The 23,605-nt window shown below is 33.2% G+C and overlaps 3 protein-coding genes and 1 non-coding gene across 8 annotated transcripts; 3 read left to right on the top strand and 1 right to left on the bottom strand.

The window, feature by feature from the left end:
- Nucleotides 1–27: 27 nt before the first annotated feature.
- Nucleotides 28–1,359, top strand: LOC115713904 (transcriptional regulator TAC1). Its single transcript, XM_030642384.2, has one exon. It carries the CDS (start codon nucleotides 354–356, stop codon nucleotides 1,071–1,073), a length of 720 nt encoding a protein of 239 aa, XP_030498244.2. The 5' UTR covers nucleotides 28–353; the 3' UTR covers nucleotides 1,074–1,359.
- A 3,197-nt stretch (nucleotides 1,360–4,556) lies between these two features.
- On the top strand, nucleotides 4,557–4,627 carry TRNAG-GCC (transfer RNA glycine (anticodon GCC)). Its single transcript has one exon. It is a non-coding gene; the product is annotated as a tRNA-Gly (tRNA).
- A 1,003-nt stretch (nucleotides 4,628–5,630) lies between these two features.
- On the bottom strand, nucleotides 5,631–7,923 carry LOC115715168 (bet1-like SNARE 1-1). 3 transcript variants are annotated; one of them, XM_030643989.2, is made up of 6 exons: nucleotides 7,779–7,921; nucleotides 7,531–7,636; nucleotides 6,765–6,915; nucleotides 6,183–6,239; nucleotides 6,040–6,099; nucleotides 5,631–5,942 (listed from the first exon to the last, which is right to left on the bottom strand). In XM_030643989.2, exons 2-6 carry the CDS (start codon nucleotides 7,542–7,544, stop codon nucleotides 5,853–5,855), a joined length of 372 nt encoding a protein of 123 aa, XP_030499849.2. In that variant the 5' UTR covers nucleotides 7,545–7,636; nucleotides 7,779–7,921; the 3' UTR covers nucleotides 5,631–5,852. The 3 variants fall into 3 exon arrangements, with proteins under 3 accessions (XP_030499849.2, XP_060970731.1, XP_060970732.1); XM_061114748.1 differs by having other exon boundaries at nucleotides 5,631–6,099; nucleotides 7,779–7,923; XM_061114749.1 differs by having other exon boundaries at nucleotides 5,631–6,099; nucleotides 7,721–7,785.
- Nucleotides 7,924–9,223: 1,300 nt separating this feature from the next.
- On the top strand, nucleotides 9,224–22,777 carry LOC115712600 (protein TIC236, chloroplastic). Of its 3 annotated transcripts, none has more exons than XM_030640902.2 (25): nucleotides 9,224–9,357; nucleotides 9,557–9,624; nucleotides 10,361–12,226; nucleotides 12,523–12,730; nucleotides 12,833–12,892; nucleotides 13,241–13,345; nucleotides 13,526–13,666; nucleotides 14,529–14,591; nucleotides 14,984–15,214; nucleotides 15,310–15,393; nucleotides 15,901–16,058; nucleotides 16,290–16,803; nucleotides 16,892–17,062; nucleotides 17,180–17,239; nucleotides 17,644–17,766; nucleotides 18,013–18,288; nucleotides 18,400–18,465; nucleotides 19,021–19,152; nucleotides 19,539–20,363; nucleotides 20,506–20,786; nucleotides 21,015–21,256; nucleotides 21,412–21,650; nucleotides 21,734–21,925; nucleotides 22,118–22,390; nucleotides 22,476–22,777. In XM_030640902.2, exons 3-25 carry the CDS (start codon nucleotides 10,482–10,484, stop codon nucleotides 22,620–22,622), a joined length of 6,336 nt encoding a protein of 2,111 aa, XP_030496762.2. In that variant the 5' UTR covers nucleotides 9,224–9,357; nucleotides 9,557–9,624; nucleotides 10,361–10,481; the 3' UTR covers nucleotides 22,623–22,777. The 3 variants fall into 3 exon arrangements, with proteins under 3 accessions (XP_030496762.2, XP_030496761.2, XP_030496763.2); XM_030640901.2 differs by having other exon boundaries at nucleotides 9,230–9,357; nucleotides 9,532–9,624; XM_030640903.2 differs by having other exon boundaries at nucleotides 9,247–9,357; nucleotides 9,574–9,624.
- The last annotated feature ends 828 nt before the right edge of the window (nucleotides 22,778–23,605 follow it).

The following is a 23,605-nucleotide window of genomic DNA, read 5'->3' on the forward strand; positions in this document are numbered from 1 at the left end:
GACATAAAAATAAAAAGAATAATAATGTGTGTCTATGTATATATTATTATATAAGATATGACTTATATTGGTGTAGTACTAGAAGGTATATATCTATAGCCGGCTATAGTTAATTAAAAATATATATAAATTAAAATAATTATGAGGACTTGTTTGGAAATCTTCTTCATCACTACTATCTCTCTCTTTCTTTCTCTCTATTAATAATTATTCCCTTTTCACTCCAAAACTATCATTAGATTATATCCCTATTTCTTCTTCTTCTTCTTCATTCATTACAATTATAAATTTCTCTTTTCAATAATTTTTCCTTTCCCTTTTAATTTTTTTCCTTTTCAATAACATATATACATATGGGAGATCATGATCATGATGATCATCAATCGAAATTGATAAGCTCATCATCAATATCATCATCGAGTAGTGAGGAAACAACGACAAATCATCATCATGATCACGAAATTCTGGAAGAGCAAAACAACGTTGTTACAGTTAACGTTGGAACAGGTAATAATAATAACAATAATAATCATCGTTGGTACGAGTGTGTATTTTGTAAAAGAGGCTTCACAACAGCACAAGCCCTAGGCGGACACATGAATATTCATCGCAAACAGAGAAGATCATCGCCTAATAATAATAATAATAACAATCATAATAATAAAAAGTTATTATTATTAGGAGATGATCACCATCAAGAGGAGATTACTACTATTAATACTAGTACTAATTTGAGGACCTTTCTTGCAATTAATCAAAGTTGTTGTAGTACTACACCACCACCACAACTTCTACCACTACATGAGTATTTTGCAAACTCATCCTCGGATCATCATGATGAGGGTATAAATGTAAATTACCATCAAATTAATAAGGGTAATTTATTTGATCATGTGGTAACAACACCCAAGGATAAGGGTCTTGATTTTCATGAGTATTTGAGTTTGGGAATTAATAATTATAATAATAATAAAGAGAAAATAATAAGTACTTGTGTTCATGATCAAGAAGAAGATGATGTTGAAGTACTAGATTTGGAGCTTCGACTTGGCTATCATCATAAGTATTACTAGCTAGTATTTTTGTTTAATTAATTAATATATTTATTTATTTATTTATTATTATATGTGTTTTTTATATATAGATATTATTAATTATATGTGTTGTTAATTAATTAGTAGTAGTAGTAGTTAAGGTATATAATAAACCTAATCCTTTTTTTTTCAATTGTTTATTAATTATTAGTATATCTAATTAATTTAAGTGATTAACAATTTGATTATGGTTTTTGTCTAAAACAATATTATTTTAAGATTTATTCAATTTTGATGATTACTTTTTAGTAACAATATATGGATTAATTTTTAATTACTAATTAGTATAATTAATTAGATTTTTTAACATACATATGTTATGTGTTAGTATTTTTTTTTTAATTAGTCACTAACATATAGCTTATTCTTTTCTGAGAATTTCTGGGTTTTGAGGGCTCACCAATATGCCTCGACCTGCTATGATATGATATTTCTCAGCTAATTCAAAACTTCAATAATTAAGCCAAAATTATTAATCAATTGGAAATGAATATATATGTTAAAGCTAGCTAGTCATGATGTATATATATACTTTTCCATGTCAAGATAATATATTATTTAAGTTCCACATTCTATTAAATTAACCATATATATATCTTTATGCATTGAAGGGGTACTATATATACGCATTCATATATAAGTCCGCATATATATCAATTTAAATTATTTATACAATTTAATTAATTTGAATCACAATTATCATTTGTTCTTAGAATTAATTAATATGTACTGCGCTAATGTAATGTTGCTTATATATGAAAATCATCATCAGCTCAAGTACTCTATATATATATATATAGTCTAGATATATATAGAGAGTTTAATTTACAACATAAAAGAGATTTCAATATCTAAAAATCTTATATTTATGCATGAAATTAATAATTTGTAAGTATTATTATTATTAATCCTCAGAAATATAATACTTATATATTGCAATATTGACTCGGTACTATTGTAAGTTGTAATATTAATTCAGAAATATTAAAAAAATAAAAATAAAAATCACGTACGTTAATATATTATTTGGTGTTACTATATATATATATAAGTAATATAAGATCTTGCCTTGCCGGCCAAGCTAATTAATAATTTTAAAACATTCATATCATATGTCTTTTGGAGCCAAAACGAAACTTCCACAATAATATTCACAAAAATATTTATTATGACCATGCTCTATGTATAGACCTGTGGTTAGGATTCACACTATTGTTTTTACACTACTAGAAAATTGGGTTTTAGTGACATATATTGAGTAACTCTAAAAGTATATAGTGACACTTCAACGCGCGTCACTAATGAGGGTGACTGGAAAGATAGTTTTTAGTGACACTTCACACGTGTCACTGAAACTTTTTACATTCATTTTCTGCGCGTCACTATAAACATATAGTGTCAGGTTTTGTCAGACTGAAAAAGTAATAACCACACACATGAAGTGTCACTATATCTTATTTTTTTTAATTAATATTTTTAGAGATATAGTGACACACAAAAAGTGCCACTATATTAAATATTTTTCTTTTTATTAATATTGTTAATTTTTATTTATTTATTTATTTTATTTTGATACTAAAAAATAAATAAAAATCCAATTAAATATTAATTTAAAAAATTTAATATTTAATTATTTTAATTCAAATTTTATATATTATGATAATAATTTATATTAATTATATGCAATTATAATTAAATATAACTATAATAATTTTAATTAATCAGAAAAAATATAAATTACACAATTATCATAATTCCAATAACACTCATATCTATTACTAAACAAAATATTAACGCAATTCTTTTTACAGACACAATATTTACATTATTACATTATAGAGCTCACTAATTCAACAAACAGTACTTAAACATTAACCCAATTTTTTTTTTTTAAAAAAAAGAAGTATATAATATTATAATAAATATATATGAAGAAATGAACCTCTTAGCCTAGCCTCCGTGCTTTCCATGTCGGGACACAATATTTAGAATAGGAAATATTTAGAATGTAAATTGTGAAAAATATATATAATATATGTTATTCATATGGATATTAAAAATAGGATGACTAATTGGTATCCAAAATAAAAAATTAAATGTCTTATTAGACTATTTTATTTAAGTATAATTAAGTGAATTGTAAATAACAAATATTTACAATTTGATTGTGGGTTCGAGTTCTATAATATTCTTTTTCAATATATATTTTTTTAAAAGTGAGAGTCTTAAAATTTAAACGTTCTTAGTCCATATATTCTTAGAGCCAACTCCAGCTATGGGGCATTAAAATGTCTAGCACTCCTATGAGGTAACGTCATATAATTAATTAGTAGTTCTCTATAATCAGGGTCGATCTTGAGTTGAAATGGGTCATAAACGAAAAAAAAAAAATTGAGCCCTTACTATAAAGATAAATGGTATTTTTAAAATTATTAAAAAAAATATGTATATTTTTTAAAATGTAATTTTTTTTTATTTGGACCCCTAAAATGAGTGGGCCCTAGGCGCAGGCTTAGGCTGCCTATACCTAAGGTCGGCCCTATCTATAATCTTTATTAAAATAAAATAAGTAAAATTTGATATTAAATTATGTCAATAACAATAGAGCATTGCTATTAGGCACCAGTGGTGCCTAGCACCTTCTCGACATGTCTCGTTGCGATTGACTACGATATTCCCTAAAAACTATTATATTAAACTATATGGGACCCGATACTAAGTTGGACCAATAACGATATTAACATAAGAGAGTAGTAGGCACCACTAGACACTAGTGCCCTTTAGCATTTCTCATAACAATATTATACTACATCTCACAAGAATTTTAAGCACCATAGATATCTCTTAAGACTTCTCATTTATTATATAGGTCAAGTTTTCTATTACATGCATGAATAAGTAGCGCGTGTGCAAGTCACGTGTTTACTATCAATATTGTATCATTTAAATGTGTGTTTAGAAAATCATAGATGCAATTGAAAGTATGTGTAATTCATAGTCATAAATAATGAGATTTTATGTGATGTAAAAATTAATGTAATTATTGGAAAAAAAAAATAAATTAAAAAATTCATTTGAATATCGAAATAGATACTTAAAATAATATACAAATATACTTATAAAATATTGAGAAATGCTAAAAGGCATTGATAACATAAAATATATATTAAAACATCACCTATAAATAGTTTTAATATATATTTTATGTTAGTCATGGACTCATGTGTAATATAACCTTTAAAAAAACTTTTGAATTGAGAAAATTAAACTTTTCTCTTTCTCACTTACCTAAGCTTAAGTTTAGATATTTCAGATTATATAGATGAACGCAATAAAATAGTTAAATTGAGAGGAAATTAAGTACTTTTCTATTTGAATAAACTCTTAGCTTAGCATAATGAGATGAAATTTTGACATTACTCATTTGATCAAATAGTTATTTATAGTGGATATGCATCAAAAGCACCAGTGGTCTAGTGGTAGAATAGTACCCTGCCACGGTACAGACCCGGGTTCGATTCCCGGCTGGTGCATTTCCCTTTTACATTTTCCTTCCTTTCTAAAATATAATTTGTTTTATTAATGTAGAATTAGCAAATTCATAAACATAAAAACTTTTGGTTTTCATTTTTTATGACTGCAGATCTCTTGAATGAGTGACTATTTTTTAGGCTCTATTAAAAAGAGAGTAAAACTTAAGTTGTGAGTATATATGGTTGCTGAGACAAATTGGAGAGAAAAATATTGAATTTGGTTCAGCAAGAGTCAATAAAGTTCTAAAAAAAATAAAAAAATTACTATTCCAACCATATTTTAAAAAATGTGTTAAATTTGACACACGTTAAAAGTTATACCAAATTTAACACAATATCTTGTGTCAAATTTAATTCATAAAAAATACTATTTTCTTTAATTAAACAATAAACCAGCAAAAAAAATTGTTTTATATATTTTCAAAAGAATATTAAATGATTATTAATATAGTTAATTATTTTTTTAACATATTTAACATCGCATGTATTGAAGCACAATTGTAAATAGAAAATCAAATATAACACAAACTCAAAAGAATATTAAATAATTATTAATATAATTAATTATTTTTTTGACTTATTTTATATTTAGAGCACAATTGTAAATAGTAGGCCAAATATAACATAATCATTTTCGGTGCTAAATTTAGCACAAATTTTAAATCTTCTTGCATTAGAAATGTCTAAGAGGTTCCTATGTCTTCATCGTGAATTCTCTTCAAGTAACTTTAATCACTGTGCCAACAAAATATATATACCATTCTTCTTCTGACAATTGAATTTGCAGGCATGACTATTTTTCGACTCATTAGTTAGACCTTTAAACAATTTATGATCAATTTCATAAGCACAATTTATGATCAATTTATTAAAATTGCCTTAAACATAAGCCTGTCTATTTGACCAAAAAACTAATGCTTGTATTTTCAGCGTCAAAAAGCAACCAAAAACACTCCAAGTAAAAAGGATTGGTTGCTTTGGGGGAGTTGAGAAGACGAGCAGAAAAAACTCAATACCAATTTTTTTTTTATGCATTCATTCAAATCCATTCATTACATTGTGAAATATCCTTTTTACATATGCCAAGCCAGAATGATTTATCTTACAAGCAAGGATGGTAAAGATTGATTTTTGCAAACAGAAAAGAGGTAAGGTTTTTCTTCTCCAACTTAGCTTCAATATGAATCTAGTAGTTGTGTTGTGCATCAAATTCATCATATGGATTTTACCTGGTGAGATAGTAAATGACTAGAAAAACAACCACGAATGATGCCACTAGCGTAAACATTCTCCGGCTTGATTTGGTCTCGAAAACCTTGAGGAGAAAACAACACCCAGGAAAATAAAAATAAATGATACAGCATAATAGAGTACTTTGATGAAAATTCGATTAATGATAAGTCTATAAGTACCGTCTTAAATCGATCCATGGTTCCTGATAGCACTCCCCTAGACGAATCCATATCATTGCCCTAGGCCAAGATTGTAACAATGTAAACAATACTAACACCGTAAAACATTAGAAAAACAAGTTGGTGTCGTACATACTACATACCATCCGGTCAAGCATGCGGTTATGATTATCCACTTCCTCGTTGATATCACCTGACAACTGTTGAAAATACATGTGTTAGTATTTCCTAAAGTACAAACAATAGGAAAATCTGGACGTGAATACATGAAATAACAGAAGAGATTCTAATCTACAACATCATTCCATTACTTTTTCTTTTTTCTTTTTTTCTGTTTTGAACATCATTCCGTTACTTGTTAAACCTTCAGAATTTCAAGTCAATTATTATGACTGAAAAAACATGTACAAAGTTTAATCAAATACTACGGTTTCACCAAAAAAAAAAAAAAAGAGAGAAGTATTGTAAACAAAGTTTCACCATTGGCATTTCTACAATGTCAATTCCTATGCAATTAGAGTTAGTAAAGGAGACAAGGAAAATGAATGGACTTAAAAAGTTTCATAGATTACTCTTTCCCAATGAATCTAAACAATTCAAACAAAGTCAAATCATGATCTTAATGATATGAAAGTTGTAGCTAAGAATCTAACATATACACAAGAGGAAAATAAAGAAGCCCCTTCTTCCAATAAAAGAAACAGAAAAAATATGAAAAAACTCACTCTCTTCAGCAGAATAACTCTGTCTTGCAATCCTTCCATGGCCCTTTCGTTATCATGTTCATCGATTTCGTGGGAGGAGTATGATGATGAAGCTCTGATTCCACCCTCCTCCATGCCATCAAAAAGAGCAGCTCTGTTACCACGAATGTCCCTGCACACAGAGATCTCGTCTCATTCAATTGCCATAATGGTCGCAAAAACATTATTAACGAACACAAAACATAATGGTTACTAAAAAAGAAATATCCCCAGTTCAACAAGAACACAAATCCAGAAAAATCTGAAGAAATCAAAGAATCATTAACGCATCAACATTTACCATTTTAATACCTTGAATATCACCCAAATTACATTTGAAAACATTAGTTTGAAAGTTAATCTTCTCACAGAACCCTAAAATATACGAAAAGACTAGCATAATATTCCTTCACTCAAAACCAACTTCCAAATTATACATACATAAAATATCTTCAACATTCCTTGTTCTGCGGGGACCAACAGGAGGCACCCAAAATCGATCAAACATAATTGTTCTAATCAATACTAATCTAAACACATTAGAATTGAACTTCGAACTAAACATAAAACATACAAATTTCATTTTACAAACAAATGCAGATCGAGTTAATAAATAAGGCCGTTAAGCTTACTCACAGATCTAAATTAGTCTTACAAATCCAAATATAACTATGTTACCAAATAGTAAATACCGATTCACCTAGAAATGAAAAAGAAATATAGAGTTAATACTACAATTGAATCAAACCTTCTAGTATTCATAACTTGAAACAGTTGATAAGGACACAATATTCTCCAAGCTTAATCGAACTCCAAAACCCCGAATATTACGATCTTCGAGATTGATTAATTATCTGCAAACAATCATTCATGAAGTTCAGAAATTAATAACTTCAAAAATCAAGATAAACTAAACACAAAGATTTGTAAGATTCAACCGAGAAAGTGAGAGAAAAAACTCAGATCTGAGAGAAAATCTTTGTAGAGAGAGAGAACCTGTTTGGAGGGAAGGATGAGAGTGAGGAAGCTCTCTTTGTTTCCGAGCTGAAAAGGAAAGGGTAAAACGGGAAGAACACCTCCAATTTATATAATGAGGCTGCCATTGGTGGAGGGTATTATTGGAAAAAACGAATGATTCACAATACGCGGGTCCCGCCGAAAATGGAGAGTGTAGACTAGAGACTAGAGAGTTGAGTATTTGAACGCCCGTCGTTGTCGTTTTGTTACTTGTTCTTTGTTTTGTTTGTGTCGTTTTTTTGGGTTGTTGAAGAAGTTGAAGGTGGAGGAGAAAATACATATATAATGTTACTTAATTTAAATATTTATGCGACAAATTTATAAATTACATCACAAAACATCTTTTATTTATTTATTTATTTGAAAAATACATTTGTAAATAAAATAAAATTGAAGTTAAATTTTATGGTCATTACAAAAGATATTAACAGGTATAGTAGATATCTATACCATGCCCGTAACATTGTTGACAAATGCCCATTTGGCCACATTATGAGCCGCGTAGTTACAGTTTATAGTTATACAAGAAAAATTACAATTAGTCATAAAAGTAGAGATGAGCTTGCAATGACGCACAATGACACACATAGTTCTCAATCCCCCAAATAGAGTCATCCCCTTTTAGGTTATTGCTAACAATCTCTGAATCATTCTCCACTAAAACAAAAGGATGATGTAATGAGACCGCTGTCTCCATAGCTAAAAGACAGGTCGCAGCTTCTCTAGTGAGTGGGTCAGTGAAGTGTAATCTTTTTGCCACCACCCACAAAATTGATTCATTATGATCTCTCGCAATCGCCACAACACATAATCTCACCTCCGACTTTGACATCGCAGTTGATTTTAATCCAATCTTCCGAAGGCAGAGACCAAGCCTGAGTCCCAACAGATTGTGAAGGGGAAAGAAGGCAGGAGCCATAGTCTGTGTAACAAGACAAAATAGAGTCAATATAGTGTTTAATGTTACCCATTGATTTATTATGTACCTTGTCGTTGCGGGCCCTCTAAATCGTATCTACCTTAATCGAGGCATAGAGGAACAACTCATCAGTATTAACTCCTCTGGATTTAAGATTCCATAAAAAGGTAACCCAATCCCACATTCAGGCTCTTGAATCTAGCACAGGCATAACCCCCCAAGGAGAAGATCGCCAAAAGTGGAAGGTAAAGTTGCAATACAGGAACAAGTATTTTGTGTCTCCTCAGCCTCGCCACAAATAGGACAGGAAACCTCCTCAAAACACATTCTCTTAGCAAGAGGAGCTCGTAAGGGTAGAACATTCTTTTTATTTATTTAGTTTTTATATTAAAAATATATTCCAATAATATATATTTTTAAAAAAAATTGATGTAGTCTCATTTATTTATTTATTTATTTTTGAACAATGAAGAGTCCAATTTATTTATTTACATTACAATTTAGACATATTTATTATTATTATTATTATTATTATTGTAAAAGGTGGGAAAATACTAAAGCGTGTAGTTTCCTCCGTCGAAGATGCTGTTCTAGCTCGCTGCAAATCGCCTCCGCTCTCTCAGTCAAATTTTCCGGCAGGTTATTCGTTTTTCTTCCTCTTCACCTCTCCAATCACTCTATAACCTTTTCCTTTTCTTCTTCTTTGTCTTTTGTTTGGGCACTCGTTGCAATCAATCTATACTACTTCCCTAAATTACGCCACTGTCATTAGTTTCTCAATTCCTGATTATTTTTTTCTTTATCAATGCTTAGTTTTCGATTCTTGGTAATTGAATAGTTATACTGATTCGCCAGACAACGAACCTGACTCTGCATGGGAGCTCAATGCCTGCAAACAAGGAGAAGGTCAGTGAAAATGCTGAAGCTAATGTCTTTCATTTTGTTGTTGAAATTATAGGTTTTGTGAATTATTTGTTAGACAAAGGAGTACTCTGTGTTTATGCGTTTTTGGTTTGAGGATTTTCACTTCAAATTTTGCATTATATTTGAACTGTTCAACATTATCTTTCTATTTAAGGTACAATTTTTTTTCCTAGAATAAATGAATTTGATGGAGAAATTTATTTGTGGAATTTATATCACAATCTTATTAATTTTTCGATTTTAATGGCGGCATACTAAAATAGCACCAGAAGTGTCATACTGTTATCAAATTAATTTAATAATTATTATACAATATCGTTAACTCTCTAAATTAGCTTATCTCAATATTATACTCAGTCGTTGTGGTCAGACTCTATTATGATTTCTGACCACATAGGGTTCTCTTATCTCTAACTTCTCCGAGCTCGTGTTCTGGAAGAAGGAAAAGAAGGAACCGAGAAGAAAGTATCAGCACAATATAATAAAAATCGTGTCGGTGTATTATAAAGTAAATCAAAGCAATTCTAAATAGTGTTAAGAAAAAACTAAGAAATGACTTTTATTTTTTTTCTTTAAAAACCAAAATAATGATAGTAATAACAATGCTTGGTGGTTTTTTTTTTGTTTTTAATATTCTTGATTTTGTGGTGTTGTGTTTCAAATGCTTTACATTTGTATGGATGATGTTTAATGGAACATGGTATTGTTTCTTGATTAGGTTGGAGTGGCTGCTCCTTTTGTAATGCTGTGATTTGTCAGGGGACTTGGAGGGGCTTCTTGGTCCCCATTTCCAACATATGAGTCCGAATTGTGTAGCGATTATGTAGGTGCAACAGACCATGAGTTTGAGACTCCATTGCCCTTTTCTTGGGGCTCCGCTTCACGGATCTTCTTCATATGGTGGAAAAGTGGGAGGTTTTGGTTACTTGGATGGAGGGTTGTTGGGTAGAAGGCGATATCGCAGGTGTGTATGTGCAAAGCAGAATCATTGGATAACTCAAGTGATTAGGTTTTCACATTTTTGTGGACACAATGTGGAGTTGTTAAAGAGTACTCTAAGCTCTAGATATGAAACCAAAGTAAAATGTGTTGAAGAGCGTCTTACTCGAAGCAAGGCTTTGGTGAGTTCTCTGTCCCATTTGCGGAATGAGGGATTACTTTTTGTTAGGTGTTCTGTTCTTGTAGCTGTGATCTCTGGAGTGTGCTTATTAGTATGGTATGGGAAGGCAAAAGCCAAAGGGTTTATCGAAGCTAAACTTTTACCGTCTGTTTGTTCATCACTTAGTGATTACATACAACGAGATCTTGATTTTGGTAAGGTACGAAGTATTTCACCTTTGAGCATTACATTAGAGTCGTGCTCAGTAGGGACTCATAATGAAGAATTTTCTTGTGGGGAGGTACCCACGATGAAAATTCGAATCCGTCCTTTTGCTAGTTTGAGAAGGGGAAAGATTGTGGTTGATGCAGTGTTGTCTCATCCAACTTTATTGGTCTCACAGAAGAAAGATTTTAGTTGGCTAGGAATACCTTCAATGGAAGATGATTCAAAGAGACGTTTGTCAACTGAAGAAGGAATCGATTACCGTACAAAAACCAGGAGGATTGCTAGAGAGGAAGCTGGTTCTCGCTGGGAAAGTGAAAGAGATGAATCAGCCAAAAAAGCTGCAGAAATGGGTTATATTGTTTCTGACAAGGAATCTAGTCAATATGGAGGTGATGTTATGAAGGAAAGTGGCAGTCAATTAATAGCATTTACAAGTTTAGACTCTTTTTTATGCATGGATGAGAAGATGCATTTGAGAGGTCATCATTGCCTGGACACAGGTGTTGAGTATGACATGAAGCATGCAGATTTGGAGAAATCTTTTGGTGTAAAAGTTCCAGGTTCCGGGCTTAAATTCTGGTCCAAAGTGATACAGGGCCCTAAAAAACAGAAATTTAAGAAGAAAGCTAATGGAAGTGATACCTCAGTATCTACCTTGACTGCCAAAAGAAGAATTCTCGGGCGAAGTGCAATATCGGCTGCTGCATATTTTCAGGGACTGCATCGAAAGTCTAGTGAGTCTTCAAATTCGTTTGGAGGTGATAATGTTACGAATTTTGACAATTTTACAGTGAAAAATGAGGTTGATACTAATGCCAGTACTTCTATCACAAGTCTTGCTCGATCTAATAATAGTGATTCCTGTATGAAAAGTGAGGATGTAGGAGGTGATGTAGTCAATGAGAGTACCAATGATGAGATATTTGAGAGCCAAGATAATCTTTCATCACTAACCTCATCTTCCATACAACTTGAAGTTGATCGTCCAATTTTAATCTGGCCCCAATCCTTGATATCGAGTTTTCCCAATTTTTCTAGAAATATGAAGGAGTTGTTATCTTGCTTAGTCACTGGTCCCATTCAAAAGCTAACATCAACTATGGGTCCTAGAGTTGAAGATATTGTTGCAGAACTTGTTGATGGGGTAGATACAGTGCATGATGCAAGCATTGAGAAAATGCTCCCAGTTACGCTAGATTCTGTTTATTTCAAAAGTGGAACGCTAATGCTACTTGCATATGGTGACATGGAACCAAGGTGCGAGCTGTTTCTGTTATGTTTCTGAGTGACTTACTGTTAATATATTTTCAGTAGTTTGCATTTTGACCAAAGATTTTGTTTCCAAGATTGATGTGTTGGTCTAATTTAGTTGTGATTTCTATGATCATGTTTATTTATTTATAATGATGAGCTTGCCTTATTATAATAAAGCTCACGCCTTTGATAATGGTACTGGTGGATACGAAACCCACAATATAGTGATGATGGAAATCCTTATATCATTATCGTTTACTGATTCTAACTTCTAAATAACAAATCATTATATTGTATAGGGAAATGGAGAATGTCAGTGGACATGTGAAGTTTCAAAATCACTACGGCCAAGTTCATGTACAATTGAGTGGGAACTGTATGATGTGGAGATCAGATTTGTCAGATATGATGTGGGAAGATGGTGGTTGGTTGTCTGCAGATGTTTTTGTTGACATTGTTGAACAGAAATGGCACGCCAACTTGAAAATTGCTAACTTATTTGCTCCGGTAAGGTATACAACATGTTAAATTGATAAATTGTTGATACTGTCAAACTTTTCTTTTGGACTTTTGGCTATAAGAATGTTTAAATGCCTTGTTTTTCTGCAGCTTTTTGAGAGAATTTTAGAAATTCCAATCGAGTGGTCCAAAGGTAGAGCCACAGGCGAGGTACTTTTCTATGCTTTTAATTTCAGTTTTACTTGACGTTGTCATGATTACATTGGATGCATCTCAGACTATACCGCTGAACCCTGAACCACTACTCTCATATTTGTATTTGATGCTTTATTAGCTGCATTGAACTTTTGACTATCACAGATGCTTTCTGGGTTCCCTTTTTGTTCTCATTTATATTTTTGTTATCTATCTTGATTTGATGGCAAGGTGTAAAGTCATATATATTGTTTTGTTATTTGTTTTATTACTTGATAGTGGGAAACCCAGTATTGTTTACAGTAGCCGCTAGTTATCTCTTTCTTATAAAATTTGGCTTATCTTGAGATTTTTTTCTTTCAGGTTCATGTGTGCATGTCTACGGGAGAAACATTTCCAAATCTCCATGGGCAACTTGATGTAACAGGCTTAGCTTTTCAAATACTTGACGCTCCATCTTGTTTTTCTGTACGTTCTACTTTCATTTTGATTGATGGTTGAGGAAATAAATGATGCCTAATTAGAGTTCGTCACCTTTTTTCAAAATGTTAGGCTATATTTGTATTTTTTAGCTTCATAAAAAAGAAAAATATAGATTTTTTTTTTTGAAACAGTTCTTTTGTTTTATTGTGCATGCCTCTTGTACAGGATGTTTCAGCAAGCTTATGTTTCCGTGGCCAACGAATATTCCTACACAATGCACATGGGTCTTTTGGTGCAGTTCCTTTAGAGGCCTCGGGAGATTTCGGAATTCATCCCGACGAGGGAGAGTTTCATGTTATGTGTCAGGTATCTTCTTAGCTTACTTCTTGTTTGGTTGCATAATTTTAATGAGCTAAAAGGCGGATGATAATTTTTTGTAAATACTTGGTTAGTGTTTTATGCAAATGTCTCTTACGTTGAATGATGAATATCAATCATTACAAGAAGTTTATAAAGGTTTCTTTACTCCCAAGAATCTTGTTTAAAGTACACATTTATTTATTTATACTTGTATATATCTTATTTACAAAGATTGAATTGTCATTCCATGGTGTTTAGCGAAAGTAGGAAATTGGTTTTTGACAAACTCTGCCCAACCGACCTATTGTTGTCTTTCCTGAAGTCTGCCTGTGACCACGGAACAGAGTTGCCATTTCTCAATTCATTTTTATTAAACAATATTAGAAAGGATTCCTATATCTCGGTGATTATCAATGAGATTTTAGGAGCTAACTCAGGCCTGCTGATGCAGCCTTGGTTTTCTGTCCCCTCTCTCTTATTGCAACAACAATATATTAAATATAATTTTTCTCACAACATTTTATTTTTGGAATTTGGTCTGGATGTTTAATAGTTAGTACCTAGGCTGTTTGAAAAAAATCCTTAGCAACAAGAGAATGAATGGGAAAACAGTTGCAAATAAATATGTCCTCAGTCTATCTTAATTCCTGTCTACATACATATTTTTTTCAACAAAAGTTATTGTCAGATTTTCTAATGGTAGACCTCCTCTTTTAATGAGAGTGTGATATTCCTCGTTATGTTTGAGCAACCTCAAAATATATATAAAACTCTTATTCATAGGTTCCTTCTTGTCCTTTCCTGTTATTCTTATTCTGTGTTTAGTGCTTCGGTAAACTCATAATATTTATGAAACTGTTATTCGTAGGTTCCCTGTGTCGAAGTAAATGCTTTGATGAATACTTTCAAGATGAAACCTCTCTTGTTTCCGGTATGTGCATCTTGAGCTTTTTGATCTTCATACTACTTTTTATAATTAAAATGGAAAAATTATCTGTACTGTGGTTGTTAGTAATTCTTTCATGGAAAAGCAATAATGGTTATAGGCTTATAGCAATAATTGATATAAACCACAGATCAAAATCAACAATGATTTGATGAAATGTTGCTTGATGTTGTGAGATTAAGCAGCGACTGAAAAAGATGCTTGAAAGCTTGATGAACAAAAAAAGAAAAAAAAATCTTAGTAACCTCACTAATGGTGGAGCATGTTGGATGAAGAAAACATACTTCAGTAATGTGGTAGACATTGCCTTTAAAAAGGGAGGGCTAGGCAGGGAATATCAGTATACTTTCGTTCATACTTTTCTCTATTGATTGCAGCTGGCTGGTTCAGTGACTGCTGTATTTAATTGTCAAGGTCCACTAGATGCTCCAGTATTTGTAGGAAGTGGAATGGTTTCTAGAAAGATGTCTCATTTAGCTTCTGAGTTTCCTCCATCCTGTGCATCTGAAGCTGTTCTAAAAAGTAAGGAGGCTGGTGCAGTGGCAGCATTTGATCGCATTCCCTTTTCGTATTTATCAGCCAACTTCACTTTCAATACTGACAATTGTGTAAGTTTGTTAATGCTAACTAATTGAGTTTTGAATAGTAAGTCATAATTTATGCATACCTGGTTATATTATTGTGAAGCTGTTTTTTGCTCTAGATGGCTGACTTGTATGGAATTCGAGCTAGTCTTGTGGATGGTGGTGAAATTCGAGGTGCAGGGAATGCATGGATTTGCCCAGAGGTATATTATTTTCATACGAGACAGCCTGTCTTTCTTGTTGTTGATCTCACCGAATGCTCTGCTATTAGCACGAGTTCTCTGTTGCTGGATCGTCTTTACACATACGGTTACTCTTAACTCAAATGACAGCATAAATGCTTCTTCATAATGTGCTTTGATGTTCTTCTTTCACAAATTTACTTCTCAATTTTCTTTAATCATTTTGGCTGTAAGGTTAATGATCTCGCAATGGTATGCTTCTTAAAAATTTGCTGTATTTAGATATCTGTGGTTTCGTGATATTATGTCTTACTATTGTTATCTTTTTAATTTTCAGTCAGTTCATAAAGACTTAATATTTGTGGGTGGGTGGGAATCATTTCTCCTAGCATTAGTGAAATTTATCTAAGTGGCTGTTAAATATTGGAATATGATATGATTTTTCTTTCTGCCTTTTAAATTTAATCTTTGGACTTCTGCTTAAGTAGTTTTGAAAATCAATCTTGGCGTTGAATACTTGATTTTCAGGGTGAGGAGGATGATACTGCAATGGATGTGAATTTTTCTGGAAGTATGTGCTTTGATAAAATTATGGATCGATATATGCCTGGTTATCTTCAACTGATTCCGCTCAAATTAGGGGATTTAAATGGAGAGACAAAACTCTCGGGTTCTTTGCTGAAACCGTAAGCCTCTTTGGTCTCTTATTTGTTTTCTCATTTCCTACATATAATCAATAAACTTCAGTGTTTTCTTGAATTGTAGTATATATAAATGGTTAATTATAATTTTTGTAAGACATTAACAAGAAATCTGTGTAACCTGTTATGTTGTTTTAGGTGTTTTAGAAGTTCTTTTATTTATTTATTTTTTTGGTTTTTTCAGTATTGTTTATGCTGTTTTTTTTTCATGTATAGGAAATTTGATATTAGATGGACTGCACCAAAGGCTGAAGGGTCATTTAGTGAGGCTCGGGGAGATATGATAATTTCACATGATTCAATAACTATTAACTCTTCATCTGTTGCTTTTGATTTGACAACCAAAGTTCAAACATCTTATTGTGATGAATACGGGTTAAACACAAACGATTTTAGTGCAAAGACTTCTGTGCCATTTACTGTTGAGGGGATTGAGTTGGATTTGCGTATGCGTAGTTTTGAGTTCTTCAGCTTGGTCTCAGCTTATCTTTCTGATTCTCCAAAGCCGTTGCATTTGAAAGCAACGGGAAGGGTCAAGTTTCAGGGAAAGGTCTTGAAATCTAGTGAGCAAGATTTGAGTCTTGAAAATAACACGCAACAAGTGAATAGTAATGAAGGGAAAATAGGCTGTCTTGCTGGTGAAGTTCTGATCTCAGGTCTCAAATTGAATCAACTGATGTTGGGACCTCAATTGAATGGATTCTTAAGCGTTTCACGTGATTGTGTCAAGGTAGCTAAAGCAGCTCTTCTTAAATTATATTTGATTACTACATAAAAATGCGAACATGCTATAACTAACAAAATTTTGGTGACTGCAGTTGGATGCCACAGGTAGGCCAGATGAAAGTCTTGCACTGATGTTTGTGAGGCCATTAAGCCCTAACATTGACGATAATTCGCAAAATGGAAAGTTGCTGTCGTTTTCCCTTCAAAAGGGACAGCTGAAAGCTAACATTTGTTTTCAACCTTTCCACTCTGCTAGCTTGGAGGTAAATTTATTAACTTCTGAAAATTGAGTTTTATTTGGCGACCTGAAAAGCTCCAAAAGAAGCCGCAGATATGTAAGTTTTATTATGATTTTCACCCATCATGTTCGCTGGTTTCAGGTGCGTCATTTGCCGCTTGATGAGCTGGAGTTGGCCTCACTGCGGGGGACAATACAAAAGGTAGGCTGTAAGCAGTCACAGCACTTCTTGATTTTGTTACTTTATGGCTTCCATTTCTCTTCCAACTTAGGTTTGCTCATTTAGATTGTTATTATTTAGTGACTGAAAGAATGGTGTAAATGTATACTGAAACTTCTATATCTCTGAGGGTGAGTGTGTGTGTTATATTAAATTGGGTGTGGATGACTCCCATTATAGCAGTCATGGAATTTAGAGAGATTCCTTAACAAGTAAATATGTGTTCAAGAATCACAGAAAGGAGTAAGATAGTATGGTTTCCATCTCTCTCTGATTATGATGTGATTTGATTGTCATATGCGACTTTACTTATGTATTAACGATTGGTTCATTTATGTTCGACCTTGCATTCTCTATTAATATTAGTCTCTTTTTTTTGCTTTCAGGCAGAAATTCAACTTAATCTTCAGAAAAGAAGAGGTCATGGACTGCTATCTGTACTTCGTCCAAAATTCAGCGGTGTGCTAGGTGAAGCCTTAGATGTGGCTGCTAGATGGAGTGGGGATGTTGTGAGTACCTTAAATATGTTCTTGTTTGTTAATTGAACTGATCTAGAATTCCTTTATAGAACACTCTTTTCTAAGCTAACTTTTATCCAACATTCCAACTCCTGTGACAAATTTAATAATTATGACAATGAATAACTGATTTTCTCTCCTTTCTGATTGTTTTTTAGCTGCTTATGCAAAATTTACATTGTAAATTACTTTTATTTGTCTCTCTCTCTCTCTGACAAGCTTGTTTTTATTGCTTAGATTACTGTTGAGAAAACTGTGTTGGAGCAAAGCAATAGCCGTTATGAACTTCATGGTGAATATGTGCTGCCTGGCACCCGAGATCGAAATCTTGCTGACAGGGTGAGAGATGGATTGTTTAAAAGGGCAATGGCTGGGCATCTAGGCAGCGTCATATCTTCAATGGGGAGGTGGAGAATGAGGATTGAAGTTCCCCGAGCTGAGGCCGCTGAGATGCTTCCCCTTGCAAGACTTATTTCTCGAAGTACAGATCCTGCTGTTCATACAAGATCAAAGGTTGTATTTCACCCTTTTTTTGTTAAGGAATGAGTATATATCACAATAAAGATCTGATTTCTTTAAAAGATATGAGTGCCTGACCATGAATGTTTCTCTTGCTCTCTGCAGGACCTCTTTATTCAAAGCTTGCAGTCGGTGGGATTGGACCCTAGAAGTGTGAAAGAATTGCTTGAGGTAGTTTGTCAATGAAACGCTGCATTTTCTGTTTGCATGTGGATTATAGTTAAATGATTCTATTCAACTGGCTCTTAATTCTTCACAGGTGCTCCAGAGAACCTGTTCTTTTTTTGGTCGAAACAAGACTAGAACCTTTTTTTTTAATAATAACAATAAAAAGGACAATTGACTAGGTGTGTTGCATGAGAGTGACTAAAAAATGGTTAATCCGATGGCTAGAAAGGTGAAGATATATCAGTGGCAAGTGATATCAAATGTAAAGGATGAGGTTTAGTATCAAATTTGTGTGAGAGTAGTTGAACCACAAACAATGGAACTTTCTGATTTTTGCCTTGTTTCTGGGAAGTTGATAAGTCGTTTTATGCTTATTAGAACAGGACAAAACACTAAATATTTAATAAAAATTATTCCTACCAAAACAATAAACCATGCTGTACGTATCACAATAGAATTAAACTTTGTTCTTATTCTTATTTGTTTCTTTACTAGTTTCCAGATGGACATGTCAAGACCAAATCTTTTATTCATTTTGACTTGGTTAATTTACAACAGGTTATCCATTTCCATTTCATATCATCAAATGAAGTTATTCTAGAAGATTTGAGTCTTCCTGGTCTAGCTGAACTTAAAGGTCATTGGCATGGTTCTCTTGAAGCAAGTGGAGGCGGAAATGGAGATACAATGGTAAGTGCATGTGTTCTTTAGGGCCTCACCCAATTTTGATGTTTATATGTCCAAACTGATCAATCTAAAAACGGGGATGTAAGATTCTCTTAGAGGATTGGAGATTCATAAATTGTTGTGTTATGAGGTTCTGATGTGCACTTATCATATTAGATCTACGAACTATGATGAATTTCGCTAGTGTTCTTTTTTTCTTTTTCATTTTGTTAGTTAATGCACGAAAAGAACACTTTATTCCGCACTATAATCACCCAACCAGTAATTATGCTCTCTATTTTGATGTGTCTTAGCACATTTCTCTTTACTTTTGTTGTTTTGGAAGAGTTGATAGTTTGATACTTACTGCAAATTATGTTTGATTGCTATTTTCTTTTTCTTGTTTTCAGGCAGAATTTGATTTTCATGGTGAGGATTGGGAGTGGGGTACATACAAAACTCAGCGTGTTCTTGCGGTTGGTGCTTACAGCAATGATGATGGTCTGCATTTGGAGCAAATTTTCATCCAGAAGGACAATGCCACAATTCATGCAGATGGGACCTTATTGGGGCCTAAGAACAATCTTCACTTTGCCGTTCTAAATTTTCCTGTTAGTCTAGTCCCAACACTGGTTCAGGTTATTGAATCGTCAGCTAATGATGCTATTCAATCATTGCGGCAATTTTTAGCACCAATTAGGGGTATATTACACATGGAAGGTGATCTAAGAGGAACTCTGGCCAAACCAGAATGTGATGTGCAAGTAAGGCTCTTGGATGGTGCCATTGGAGGTATTGATCTCGGAAGAGCTGAAATTGTAGCTTCATTGACTTCAACTAGTCGTTTTCTATTCAACGCAAAATTTGAACCAATTGTTCAAAATGGTCATGTACATATCCAAGGAAGTATTCCTATTAATTTCGTCCAAAATAGCATGCCAGAAGACGACAATGTAGAGAGTGATAATAGTCAAGTTACTTGGGAACGTGGTTGGGTAAAGGAAAGAGATAGGGGTTCCATTGATGATTCCAGTGACAAGAAACTTCCCCGAGAAAGAAATGAAGAGGCTTGGGATACCCAATTAGCTGAAAGCCTAAAGGGATTAAACTGGAACATTCTAGATGTTGGAGAAGTTAGGGTCGATGCTGATATTAAAGATGGAGGCATGATGTTGCTAACAGCTTTATCTCCTCATGCGAACTGGCTTCATGGCAATGCTGAGATTATGCTACAGGTAGGCCAATTCGATAAAACTTCTCTACAGGAGTTATCTATTTAAAACTTATTTATCCATCTTTCAATACAGGAGTTAGCTATTTGATTAGAATTGTTCCAAATTTACTGTTTTTGACTTGTGGGATGTTTCCTAAATATAGGTGAGAGGAACAGTTGAACAACCAGTGCTCGATGGATCTGCAACATTCAACAGGGCATCGATATCTTCTCCAGTACTCTGGAAACCGCTGACAAATTTCGGTGGTGCAGTTAAAATAAAATCTAATAGGTTATGTATCAGCTCATTGGAAAGTAGGGTTAGCAGATGGGGTAAGCTATTTGTAAAAGGGAATCTGCCTCTTAGGACAAGTGAAGCAGCCGTTGGCGATAAGATAGAGTTAAAATGTGAAGTTCTTGAAGTACGCGCAAAGAATATCTTAAGGTTCCTTACGCTATCCTCTTAGACATTGCTTTTTTTGATATATATTTTTTCTTCTCTTACATGCATAACAGACTTTTGAGTTGACTTTGAAAATTGGGTCTATGAAATTTTCTCATCATGTGAAAAATTCGTATCTTATTTCTAAATGGCTTATCGTACGAAATGCATTTGTGTGTGAATCTTCACACTTCGGTTAACAGTAACACTAATGTGTTCCTATAATTGCAGTGCCCAGGTTGATTCTCAGATGCAGATAACGGGTTCCATATTACAACCAAATATTTCTGGGAATATTAAACTGAGCCATGGAGAAGCATATCTACCACATGACAAGGGTAGTGGATCTGCTCATAATAGATTGGCATCAGACCAGTCTACACTACCAGGTGGTGAAGTTGCTTTGACATATGTTTCTCGGTTTTTCAATTCTCAACCTGCTTCTTCAAGGACCCGATTCCTTCAACCCTTAGGTAAGAAGTCATCAGTGCTTGATTTGTTTTTTTTTTCTTTTCTTTTTCCAATGCTCTATTCTGTTGCTAGATAATAAATAGTCTAAACGTCAAGTTCCATTCCATTTGCTGGATTTGATGCAAATTCATAAGAAATAATGTCTGTGCAATTGTAGTTGATTCATCCGAAGTTGAGAAGAAGATGGAGCATGTGGATTTCATACCCAATGTAGATATCCGGCTAAGTGATTTGAAGCTTCTTCTTGGCCCCGAGTTGAGGATAGTATATCCATTGATTCTTAATTTCGGTGTTAGTGGTGAACTTGAGTTAAATGGCCTAGCTCATCCCAAACGAATACAGCCTAAAGGCATCCTCACTTTCGAGAATGGCGATGTAAATCTTGTTGCTACGCAGGTGAATCCAAAGTTTTTCTTTAGTAAATCTTGTTTATAATTTTAGTTTCCTTTTATTGATTTGGCTTTTTCATTTAAAATCAGGTGAGACTTAAGCAAGAGCATCTGAATAATGCAAAATTTGAGCCCGAGAATGGACTAGATCCTATGCTAGATCTGGTTTTGGTAGGATCTGAGTGGCAATTCAGGATACAAAGTCGAGCCAGCAATTGGCAGGATAAACTGGTTGTGACTTCTACCCGGTCTGTTGAGCAGGATTCTCGTTCACCCACTGAGGTAATTTTTACGATCAAGTTTTAGACTTTCTTAATTCAGGAAATAATAAGTCCATATCATGAAAGTTAAGATGAAAAACTCTGCATATGCAAAACGACCATTTTTTTCGGTGTAAATTGTTGATGATATACTTACACAGGAGTCTGAAGTTGATGCGATCATCTTTTTTTAATTTTTTTTTCCGTTGCACAGGCTACAAGAGTTTTCGAGAGTCAATTGGCAGAGTCAATCCTAGAAGGCAACGGTCAGCTTGCATTCCAAAAGCTAGCCACCACAACTCTCGAAAAGCTCATGCCAAGAATCGAAGGAAAAGGAGAATTCGGTCAGGCGAGGTGGCGGATAGTTTACGCACCACAAATCCCTAGTTTGCTTTCAAATAACGGCGCAATTGATCCCCTTAAATCTCTTGCCAGTAGTATCTCATTCGGTACAGAAATTGAAGTGCAGCTCGGGAAACGTCTTCAGGTAATTTTACAACTGATTAACTAGCCATTCATGACATGATTATTCCTTTACTTACCAAAAGTATCAACTCTTTTTCTTCTGGTAGGCTTCCATTGTTAGGCAGATGAAGGACTCAGAAATGGGAATGAAGTGGACATTAATGTACCAGCTTACGAGCCGATTGCGTGTATTGTTACAATCCGCGCCTTTAAAACGCCTTATTTTCGAGTACTCAGCTTCATCACAAGACTGATCCTTTTCCTTTCCTGCAAATGTAAAATGTAAATATAGCTTATAACATTCTTTTCTAGTGTTTTTAGTATTCTTTCTTTGGAGATATATAGAAGCCACATATGATTCATCTCTGAATAATCTAACAATGAATCAAAAATATCATTCTTTGCTCAACATTAAATGAGCTTTGTTTGTATAATTTATAGTAGTGTTCCAACATCTTAACGTTGTATATACACTAAATATAGTACTAATGAAAGATAACTGTTCTAAAAAATCTATGTTGTATTGTTTCACTGTTTCATATTTTATCATAATCATATGGTCATGACATTCACAACTTTATGTATTCCCTATTTAGTAAAATATAATAGGAACTAACACATAATTCAAATTAGGAATGATTAAAAAGCTAGAACTTAAGAGAGAGTGATGATGGTGTATTATATATTTGAACATTGTTATTTATTTTGAGAATCCTGACCAGCCTGATAGATCAAATTTGCCAATCAACTTGCATCGGCCACGTGGATCAGGCTGGTCGGGATCCTCATAATTCAATCAGACCTTTCGACTGATTCGCATTTGTCATGTGAATTGAGGTGGTTTTAGTCGGACACTCGGGATGTAAAACTTTATTGTATACATTCTTACCATATAAGTACTTTATTAATAACGATAAATTTAATGAATTTAAAAAAGTATTCAAAAGAGTTTTCTATAGCGACTAAGAAAATGACAACATGTAATGTTACAAAAAGTCATTTCCTTTCTTCCTGTAACATTATTGGAAATTCTTTTGAATAATTTTTGAGAATTATCAAGTTCATGTAAAATATCTATGTGAACAAAGTGAAACTAGTTTCTTTTTAAATTATAATTGAGTGTTTATACTTTATAGACATAAGAGAAATTTGAAGAAGTTATAAGTGTTATTGGTACCCACCAAATTGATGTAAAACAACTACAAGTTAGATTTTATTTTATTGAGTTGATGTCGGC

This window comes from Cannabis sativa, chromosome 4, assembly GCF_029168945.1.
Source record: "Cannabis sativa cultivar Pink pepper isolate KNU-18-1 chromosome 4, ASM2916894v1, whole genome shotgun sequence".
NCBI lineage: Eukaryota > Viridiplantae > Streptophyta > Magnoliopsida > Rosales > Cannabaceae > Cannabis > Cannabis sativa.

Coding starts and splice junctions, on each gene's coding strand:
- LOC115713904 (XM_030642384.2), top strand. CDS start 354: ATGGGAGATCATGATCATGATGATCATCAATCGAAATTGATAAGCTCA.
- LOC115715168 (XM_061114748.1), bottom strand. Junction 6,240..6,764: donor GAGTTATTCTGCTGAAGAGA/GTGAGTTTTTTC, acceptor TATTTTCAACAG/TTGTCAGGTGATATCAACGA. Junction 6,100..6,182: donor ACCGCATGCTTGACCGGATG/GTATGTAGTATG, acceptor ATCTTGGCCTAG/GGCAATGATATGGATTCGTC.
- LOC115712600 (XM_030640902.2), top strand. CDS start 10,482: ATGAGTTTGAGACTCCATTGCCCTTTTCTTGGGGCTCCGCTTCACGGA. Junction 15,215..15,309: donor CTTTCAATACTGACAATTGT/GTAAGTTTGTTA, acceptor TTTTTGCTCTAG/ATGGCTGACTTGTATGGAAT. Junction 16,059..16,289: donor TCGGGTTCTTTGCTGAAACC/GTAAGCCTCTTT, acceptor TTTCATGTATAG/GAAATTTGATATTAGATGGA.